The sequence below is a fragment of the Gekko japonicus genome, unplaced genomic scaffold, assembly GCF_001447785.1.
Source record: "Gekko japonicus isolate JY-2015 unplaced genomic scaffold, Gekko_japonicus_V1.1 scaffold317, whole genome shotgun sequence".
Taxonomy (NCBI): Eukaryota; Metazoa; Chordata; class Lepidosauria; order Squamata; family Gekkonidae; genus Gekko; species Gekko japonicus.
The window spans coordinates 1032248-1042461 of record NW_015162487.1 but is presented as its reverse complement, the minus strand read 5'-3'; the positions used below and the strand labels follow the sequence as shown (position 1 = coordinate 1042461).

General features: G+C 44.8%; 1 protein-coding gene across 1 annotated transcript in view; it reads left to right on the top strand.

Annotated features, from left to right (window-relative positions):
* The first annotated feature begins 4617 nt into the window (after positions 1-4617).
* Positions 4618-10214, top strand: part of CREB1 (cAMP responsive element binding protein 1) — a 23486-nt gene continuing 17889 nt past the window's right edge. Inside the window, exons 1-2 of the mRNA XM_015405939.1 lie at positions 4618-4668; positions 7308-7429. Of these exons, the coding sequence (XP_015261425.1) occupies positions 7316-7429 (114 nt within the window). The 5' untranslated portion in view covers positions 4618-4668; positions 7308-7315. The remainder of the gene's footprint in view (positions 4669-7307; positions 7430-10214) is intronic.

Below are 10214 nucleotides of genomic sequence, written 5' to 3'. Positions count from 1 at the left end.
CATATGCCACACTCCGACATCACCGGAAGTGTGTCAGAAGACAACGCCCACAGCTCAGGTTCCACTGGACTGTTTTGGATTGCTAGCTATTGGGGGGGGTGCAGATCTGTCCTCGCAGAGGAGAGGGAGAGGTGGCACCCGAAGGCGGGGGGGGGGGGGCTCTGCAACTTACCTGGCTGCTTCTTCTTGCTCCTTGTGGCCCGACTGAGGGCTGCAGGGGGCGGGGCTTGTTGCATGTGTCCACCCCCTGGGCTCCTTACTGCCAGAGCTCCGCTCTTGTGCGCTCCCGCAGGAAATGACCCGTCTACTTCCATGTAAAAATATTTGAATAGGGTGTGTGCATGTCACAACTTCCTTTGTAGAGTCTGTGTGGAATAACATCAGAGACTGAATATGTACATGGGTATTCATGAGTGGCGGTGAGCTAGGTTTTTTCTCCTCCTTCAGATTGTGGCAATAGGCTGCAGGTAGGAACATGGGGATGCTTCTGTTCACGCCACAAGCCAAAGAGGTGTGATGGCCCCACCTTCTGTCTCATGGTGTGTTCTGCCTCAGCTCTCCTTCCTTCATAGGCCCTGTGCTCCACCCCAGAAAGATACCCTGGAGCCACAGTGATGCCAGCCAGGAATCAGAATCATAGAGTTGGAAGGGACCTCCAGGGCCATCTAGTCCAACCCCCTGCACAATGCAGGAAATTCCAAATACCTCCCCACACACACAAACACCCAGTGACCATCCCTAGAAGATGACAAAAAACCTCCAGGATTTCCAGCCAAACTGGTCTGGGGGAAAATTGCTTCCTGACCCCCAAAGTGGTGATTGGCATTTCCCTGGGCGTGTAAGAAAGGGCCAGGAGAACTAAGCACTGAGGCAACCCTCCCTGCCCTCCCTCTCATGATCTGCCCAAGTTCACAGAATCAGCATGGCTGTCAGATGGCCATGTAGCCTCTGCTTGAAAACCTCCAAAGAAGGAGAGCCCACCAGCTCCCGAGGAAGCCTTTTCCACTGAGAAACAGCTCTGTCAGGAAGTTCTTCCTAATGTTTAGCCGAAAACTCTTCTGATTTAATTTCAAGCCGTTGGTTCTGGGGCAGCAAGTACTTGAAGACAGTTATCATATCACGAGAAGTGGGAAATGAAGTCAGGTGAGGTAAAGAAGAGGTATAGTTCTGCGATCGTCACAGCTGTCTCTTTGGTCGTGCCAACGAAGGACCTTGGGTTGTGCCACCCTCCTCCTCTTCCTGCCGTAGCAGGTAGCAGTCGGGAAGTACAATCCTGCCACAGGCTTTAAATGCTTCATTGGTGGTGGCGGCGGGAGCAAAATTCTGATCTCTGATAACAGACTTACCATTCGGGATTTTCCTGCCCGTATTTGTGTTTATTACTACCAGTAAATCATGCTCTGTTGGCTCTCTTTTTAAAACAAATCGACACGGGCTCAAATTACACCATGAGCAAAAGGGTTTAATCATTTGTGTGCCTCTGACTTCTCATAATGTGGCATATAAGGACAGTATAGGTGAAGAATTTAGCAACTCTGTTCTCAACATTATGACATTTCCATAGATACTTGAAAAAGAAGGTGGGCTTTGTGAAATAAATACCTTTCCATTGTTTGACAAGATGGAAGCAAAGTGGTTTTAAGGAATTATAAAACAATCTTCATCTGGGGAATATAAGAACATATTTCTTTAACATTGCTCTCTATGGGACTAGACTGTACAAGATTCTTGTTCACCATGTTTGTATTAGTTACTGTTTGAAACGGTTTTCTCACAAGACGTTATACTGAAGGTAGTGGAGTTGTGTGTTTAATTAGTGCAACAATCTTGAGAATTTTGGACAGTAAATTTTCAAGGCAAAAAACGGTAACGTCCTTTTTGTGTGACCATGGTTTTACAGTTATGCCTGAATCCTTTTAGACTTGCCACTCCATTAATGGGAATGAACAGGTACTAAAACTTGACCATCTTATTAGCCTTTCAATACATCTTGAAAACATCTGTGTTCGTTGAAAAGTAGTAAATGACCCCCCCAAAAAAGTAATATAGGCTGCGGTCACACGGAGCATTAACCACGCTGCAGAGATGGAAGATAGTCGGATTTTCCGGACGCGATCACACCACCACATCTGGGAAGCGTAGAGCTCCCATGGCTCACCCGAGGCTTCCCGCCGAAGATGCAAGGGTGGGCGTCTGATCGCGTTTCCAGTGGTAGTTCCGGCCCATGTCCCCTTGCAAAAAGGGTTTTTTTTCCCCAAGTCTCCACGGATGCGCACAAGCACCCAACGGAGCATGCGCACACTTCAGTTTTAAAAAAACAACACAACCCCGTTTGCCCCGCGGCCCCACTTTTTTGCCACGCCGCAGGATTGTCCTGTGATCGGCACCTCCCCCCTAACCACGGGACCTCCACAAGAGGTCTGATCGCGCAACCGCGTGTTATTTTGCCCTGGGGCAAACAGCCACGCTCTCCCCACACACACACACCCACGCATTTTCCGGCCCATGTGACCGGAGCCATAGTTGGGGTGGGAGTAGATACGGTGGTTTCCATCATTAGTTTACGTTGTAACTCAATAGTGGATTTTTACAGTAGCCTCTGGCAAGTACCGTATTTTCTTGAAAGGACGACAACCCCAACTACACGATTACCCCTCCCTAAGAAATGTTATACCCAAAAAGATTTTTGTTATTGGACATAACTGTAACTTGTATGCAAATTTATTACACATCCAACACCCCTTTTTGATGGCTGTTGGGGAAGATCACAGCAATGGCCTATCTGGGAAAGAAACTAGTGTTGCATTTGAGTAAACGCAGTAATGGCTAAGTTGTTGTGATGTGGCTCAAAAATGATGGTCACAGTCACAGAACAGACCGAAAAAAGAAGAAACTGTGAGGTAACTGCGCGAGAGAATATGTAAATAGCGATCACAAAATTTATACAAAAATGTCTACAAAAAGTCTACATATATAAATGCACAAAGGCAGTTGAAAATGGTGTAATTGACGATGATCTCCAGAATGCTCTGAGACTCCCAGTGAAGGGCAGGGTATAAATCTAACTTCCTCCTCCTCTTCTTCTTGTCAGAACCCAAAGTAGCTTTTCACTTTGCTTCCCCCTCCTCCACCTTATCCTCACTACAACAACCTGGCAAGGTAGCTCAGGCTGAAAGACTGATGGGCCCAGGGGGCCAGTGAGCTTCCATGACAGAGAAGGGATTTGAACTAGGGTCTCCCAGATCCTAGTCTCAAACTCCTACCCCCAAACCATGCCTGCATTTTTTAGCGAAAGGGTTTTTTGGGGTTTTAGGGGGGGGGGAATGCACGATATAGTTCAAAATAATAAACACATAGACCAGAAACCGGAAGATGGCAGAATGTCCGAGGGGTTCACTTTGGAGCAGAGGAAGCAAAGAGCAACTCAGTTTTCTGAATTGCTCCCCCCCCCCTTTGTGCTCTGCTGTTCTTATAACCCCCCCCAAAAAAAAAAAAAAAACCTGAGACATTTCATGTTAACTGCATCAGCTGTATTTCGCGATCATTATTTATAAATAAATAAATCAATCAAATATTAGCTTTCAGTGTTGAAAACTGGCTTCTAGAACTTTTTGACTGGGGTGCTTATTTATGTAATTATATATACTAGAATGCTCTCTTTAACCTGAAATAGTCCTTTTGGTAACAGTGAGGATTTATGCACATATTACTCAGAAACACATTTGGAATTTGGAGATAGAAAGCAATGGCAACTGCTGGAAGTAATCACAATTGTGCACATAATTGTTCAGTCCAAAAGATAATGTTTGTCCTTCCCTCCCCGGCTTCCTTCCTGGGTTTCCTTATTTCTTCTACAGCTTTTTAAAAAGTGGATTTACATTTTCTACATTCAAGAAAGTTGCCCTGTTGTCTTTCTCTCTCTCACACACACACCCCATTAGTTCATAAATGTTTAGGAACAGGATAAACTGCTTGTCTGCCATGCCACTGGAAATGTTAAAAGCAAATCCCCGCATAGCACCCACAGCTCGGTTATTTCTGCTTGTATTTAATGTGTCAGTTTGATTGCAAACTGCTGAGGCCTGGTGCTTTGCCTCTGACAGCTCAACCATAATAGTTACCGGTTCAACAAATGTAGAGTCCAGTGGGGCACCTTTAAGACCAACAAAGTTTTATTCAAGGTGTGAGCTTTCGTGTGCACACCTTGAATAAAACTTTGTTGGTTGGTCTTAAAGGTGCCACCTGGACTCTAAATTTGTTCTACTGCTTCAGACCAACACGGCTACCCCCACCTGGATCTAGTTACTGGTTCAGTGGACACTAACGTTGCACGCACCACCTCAAGATTTTGGAGAAGCGAATTCCCAAGTGACTGGAAGACTCAGCTAGAAGTATGAAACAATTTAACGTAAAGTAATAGCAATAAGAAACCTAACTAGTGAAGCTTGAGCGTTTCCCTAATACCAGGGAGTCTTGGCAGCCATCATTTGAACAAAATCAGAAATATGCCCTGTGATTTTAAGAAGTAAAATGTTCTATTATAAATGCACTTTGAGCAATAAGAAGTGTGCTTAATATATTTCAGGGTGTCCTTTTCTCATTAAACTTTTTAGAACTTGCCTTATCCAAGAATGTGTGGTATCGAAATTCAGTTCTTGAGTTACAAAGGTAAGAATGAGTGTTTAATAAATAATGTATTTCTGAGCAGTTACGAAGTGGTGCTAGGTTATGCTAACAGTCTAATCTCCCCCCCCCCAAAAAAGGGGGAGAAGAATAGTTGATTTCTTTCCCTGCACAAAATCAAGTTCTTGTTTACATACTCTCTTCAGTCTTGATTTGTACCTCTAATTAATATATTCACAATCTTTTATAAAACAATATATGCCCTATTTATCTGCTTATTCACTCATTAGAAACATTCAGCCAACAGTCTCAAGGTGGCTTGTGACATTAGTAAATTACAACGGTTGCAACGTGATTAGAAATCACACATCCTTAAGATCAAAATCAACATGAAACTGATGGCAAAATCCGACTTCTCCCTCCAACCTGTAACCATGTCTAAAAAGGGAGGGGGGGGGACAGAAGAAAAAGGTTCTGCAATAGATGCTTGACCAGCGAAAAGGAGCTGCCACCACTAGTAACCAGCCTCACCTCTGTTATCCCTCAAAAAGGCATCATTTATTAATTGGGAAGCCTAAATATATGGGAAGAGATTTCTCTTTCTATATCCCAGTCCCAGGCAGTATAGTTTTGGAAAGGTTAAATCTAGCAATTTGAATTTGGCTTAAAATGTGAATGGCAACCAGTACAAAGCGGTCTCTAAAAGTTATGCTGCCACAATCTGGGAGTAGTTGCAATTTACAAACTGCCTTCAATGATACCCTAGGTAAAACCATCACAATAGCAGGCTAAGACACTCCCGGGACATGTCCAGCATTAAAACGGGGCCCCTTGCATGCCTCCAGTATACATCACACAAAATTGTTTTAAAGAAAATCGTATCCAGAAATGCACAGAAAGAAACAAGTATTTATTGGATATGTCTGCCTCACAGGCATTCAGAGAACGATTATCTTTGATGTGACCAGGCTAGCTTGGGCTATCCAGGTCAGGGCGGTGAGTTAAATACCTTTCCCTAGATGTTCAGCACCCTGCCCTGGATGGTCCAGGCGAGCCCGATCCTGTCAGATCTCGGAAGCTAAGCAGAGTCGGCCCCGGTTTGAGTGGGAGACCACCAAGGAAGTCCAGGGTTGCTATGCAGAGGTAGGCAATGGCAAACCACCTCTGAACGTCTCTTGCCTTGAGAACCCCACAGGGTTGCCATAAGTCGGCTGCGGCTTAATGCACTTTTCACGACTAGCAAATGTTCTGAGCCCTTCATAGGGACCAAGACTCAGATTGTGCGGATGGAAGAGTTGGTGCAGTCATCTGTGTTGTGCTTTCATGATGCTTTGCAGTCACAAGTGCTTCTTAAGTGAAAGTTGGGTTTCCCGTTTCGCTGTTAAGCTCACGCAAATTAGAGTTATCAGAGACATAGAAAAGTAACCAGTGCTGCACCCAGTTCTCTTTAGTTATCCCAGCTCTATAGGTCAGGTCCCTTTTCATGACAAGGTGGCCGTGTGTTGTGACTGTGAGACGAAATAGAAACAATATGGTCATTTAGAAAAACAATAGATTTCCCTAGCTAGAAAATTGTCACCTTATTTCTGCATTAAGTGTGGAGTGGAGTGCTTATACAGACATAGAAAGTCAACTTGTTGATGTTGTAGGGAAAAACTGAGATCTGTATACTGGCACAAGGAAAATGTGTATTATAGGGAAATAACAAAACTTGTTTTTATTTTAAGCTGCAGGGTCACATGTTTTATTGTTTATATAGTTGAGCTTACAGTCAGATCCCAGAAAATTAAGAGTTGTACTTATAAATGTCCCAGACAAGATGCACATAGATTTTTCATTTAATTTTCCTTGATTAACTGCTCATCACTTCTGATCTCAGTATGGCTTCTCATGCATACTCACCACTGAAATAGGCCCTACCAAAAACCACGGAGATTCAGCCACCTATTTCTCCTTCCCAAGTTGGGTGTCTCTTCTTTGTTTTCCGGGGTGGGGAGTTTGGGGAATCATATTAAGAGACATGATCATCCTTCCCACTATGGCTAGTATGCAGGCTGAAATACTTTTGATTTTGGTTAACTAGCATTCAGTACAGTTATACTGGGAGTTTTTAGCTTCCCTAAATATTACATGAAAACAAATTCCTCTCCACCCCTCTGATTCATAAACCATCCTAATTTTGGCTTTTAAAATTCATGCCAGAAATTGCAACCGGCATTTGGAAGCTGCATTTTTGTCACACTGATCCAGTAAAACTGATATTTATGTTACTTTTGATTTTTTTAGTCACATTGCTCTTATGTTCCTTGTACAGAATTTTTTTAAAAAAATGTTTCTTGGGGACCGGGGCCAACTAAACACACGTAGTGCAGAATGACGCTCATTGATTTGGTTGGACTTGCTTCTGAGTAAGCACGTAAGGTTGTGCTGTTGGTGTCAAACTGCTTGATTGGTTTGTACGACTTGATTGCTATCCTAAATTGTGTTTTTTCCCCCAAACAAGTACTGCAGTAATCACTCTATGCCAAAATCAATAAACATGTAAATGGAACATTGTCGTGTAAAATAAAACTATTGGTAATTAATGAGGCGTTCCATGCAAATGCTATCATTAGAGTAGATTGAAAAAAGTTGTAATGAAACAAGTAAACCCATCCTAAAAATGGAAATCATTATCATTCTAGATAACTAAATGACCATGGAATCTGGGGCAGAGAATCAGCAGAGCGGAGATGCAGCTGTTACAGAGGCAGAAAACCAACAGATGACAGTACAGGCACAGCCGCAAATTGCAACGTTAGCCCAGGTATCAATTAGTTTGGACCAATTTGCTGTTTTGCATTGTCCTCAAAGTGGGGGGAGAGTTACAAAGCAAGCTGTCTCCTGATGAAGGTAACGTACAAGAGAAGGTTGGAGGGACCCCAACGCTAGTACATCCATCCGCAGCCTTGTAATAAATTAATACAGGTTTATTTCATCCCTCACAAGAAAATGTTGTGTTACTTAATCAAAAGTATTACAAATTAATTGTTAGGTAATTGTTAATCACGTTCCCATGTTCTCAGCTTCCACTTCCCTTCAAAAGAGGTGGGTTTTTTTTTCCCTGTCTTTGAAAAGGAGAAGTACCTCTCTGTGGGCTTACAAAAACACTTAATGGTAACAATTACCTCGCAGATCTTATTTGATCTTCGACATGGGATCTAGTGCGCACGCACTGGATCGATTGGTGCTGTAGCAAGCTCTTTTAACGGATTTTCGCGCCCAGACCTCGGGCATGCGCAGGAACCCCACCACACATGCCCAGAGGGGTGGGCGCAGACATCCCGCCAGTTCCTTTCTTACCGCCGCGTTGGAAAGACCTTTTCTCCATCGGTCTGATCGGTTCGTTAGTTTGTCTTTTTGCCTCACGGCTCTTAGGATTTTTTCCTCATTCTTCTTCCTTTTTTGTGTTACTCCTTCGCTACCTACAAATTTTTTTTTTATTTTTTTTTTAAACAACTTTTTTTTTCCTGACGGGGGAAAGTTCCATTTACCTCAGCCGGCCCTCGGGTTTTACCCCTCCCCTCTCCCCCTTCTTTCTCCACTACTTTTTTGTTTTATGGAGAAAAAGTGTGGCTTTTTTAACCGGTGTCAACGTTGCGGTAGTAAACTCGCTCCACCTGACTGCCACACCCTTTGTATTTTTTGTTTGGGAGAGTCTCACAGACCTGACTCGTGCCAGCACTGTGCAAGATTTTCAAATCAAACCCGAAAAAACCGAGCTGCGCGCCTTAAAGTCACGCTCCTACAGTCGGCTCTAAATCCTTCCACAACTGTCCCCTCCAATCTTTTCCAGGGAGCACCCTTCCATCTGCTGTCATCCCAAATCACCATAACGACAGATGCTTCCCTGACAGGATGGGGCGTGCACACCATGAGCCTTTCTGTTGGGGATAAATGGGACGCACAGAAGAGGAAGCGACACATAAACTTCCTGGAACTGCTGGCAATACAACATGCTGTTACCAGCTTCCTACCTATAATCAGGGGAAAATGTGTCATGGTCCTCACGGACAACACCACGGCACTCTCTTATGTCAAGAAGCAGGGAGGCACTGTTTCCCTACGCCTCTGCAACCTTGCCATCCAATTATGGAACCTCTGCATCACCAACATTTTCCTCGTAGCCACACACATCCCTGGACACATGAACATGCAGGCAGACCATCTAAGTCAAGCAGGACTCAGCCTTCACGAGTGGGAGATGAACCCAACATACCTCCTCCCACTCTTCCGCAGGTGGGGAGCTCCCCAAGTCGAAGTTTTTGCCACCAGAGCCAACAAAAGGTGTCCTCTGTTCTGCAGTCAGGGAGGCAGGGACCCACAGTCTCTGGGAGATGGTCTCCTTTACCCTTGGTCCACGGGACTTCTTTACCTGTTTCCTCCCTTACCTCTGCTTCTGAGAGTGGTCCGCAAAATACTCAGAGACGGTGCGGACTGCATATTAATAACTCCATGGTGGCCGAGGCAACCATGGTTTTCGACAGTCCTCGAATTATCAACAGGAATATATCATCAATTCCCTCCGGCTCAGGACCTCCTCCCCTCTCCTACATCACTACATACCACAATAGAAATTGACAGCATGGAGGATAACGTCACCGGTTTCTCCACCCGCGTAGCGAACGTTCTGTTGAATTCCAGGAAACCTACTACACGGAGGTCCAACAATTATAAATGGCAAAGGTTCTGTTCTTCCCTTGGTGATGACGCCCTCGAGCCACCTCAGTGGGTCTCGAAAGAGTTTTCCAATTCCTCCTCTCCCTAGCTGACTTGGGACTTTCCCATTCATCATTACGAGTTTATTTGGCCGCCCTTTCGGCCTACCATGTTCTAGTGGATGGATGCATGCTGTTTTCCCATCCGCTTTCAAAACATTTTTTAAAAGGTTTATTACATCTCTATCCTGTCAAAACTCCTGTCGTTCCCTGGGACCTTCCTCTACTTCTCCGCCAGCTCATGAGGAAGCCCTTTGAGACGCTCGCAACATGCGACCTCAAACTTCTAGCATGGAAAACGGCCTTTTTAATCGCTGTCACCTCAGCTAGACGACTGGGAGAAATATTGGCTTTCTGACACAATACACCTTACCTGTCGTTTTTGCCAAATGGAGTCCGCCTCGTACCGGACATTTCCTTCCTTCCACCTGCAAGCGGAGGTCTTCCTCCTGGTTTTCTTCCCAACTCCAATGTCCGCAGAGGACAGACTCCTACACACTTTGGATGTGAAGCAGGCTCTCCTACCTCAATAGAACACGCCTAACGAGACGAGACTCCCAACTGTTCGTCTCTTACGCACCAGCGAGGCTAGGGACTCGCATCATGGCTCAGCGCCTGTCAAAGTGGATTGCGGGGCTCATTCGTCTCTGCTACCTAATCGCCAAACAGCCATTACCTGGCCCTATCAGGGCTCATTCTACCAGAGCTGTTGTGACTTCCACTGCCTTCCTTTCCCCTGATGGACATTGGCAAAGCTGCTACATGGGCCATGCCTAACACCTTCATCAGGCACTATGCCCTAGACGTCCATAAGAACACCGATACCAACATAGG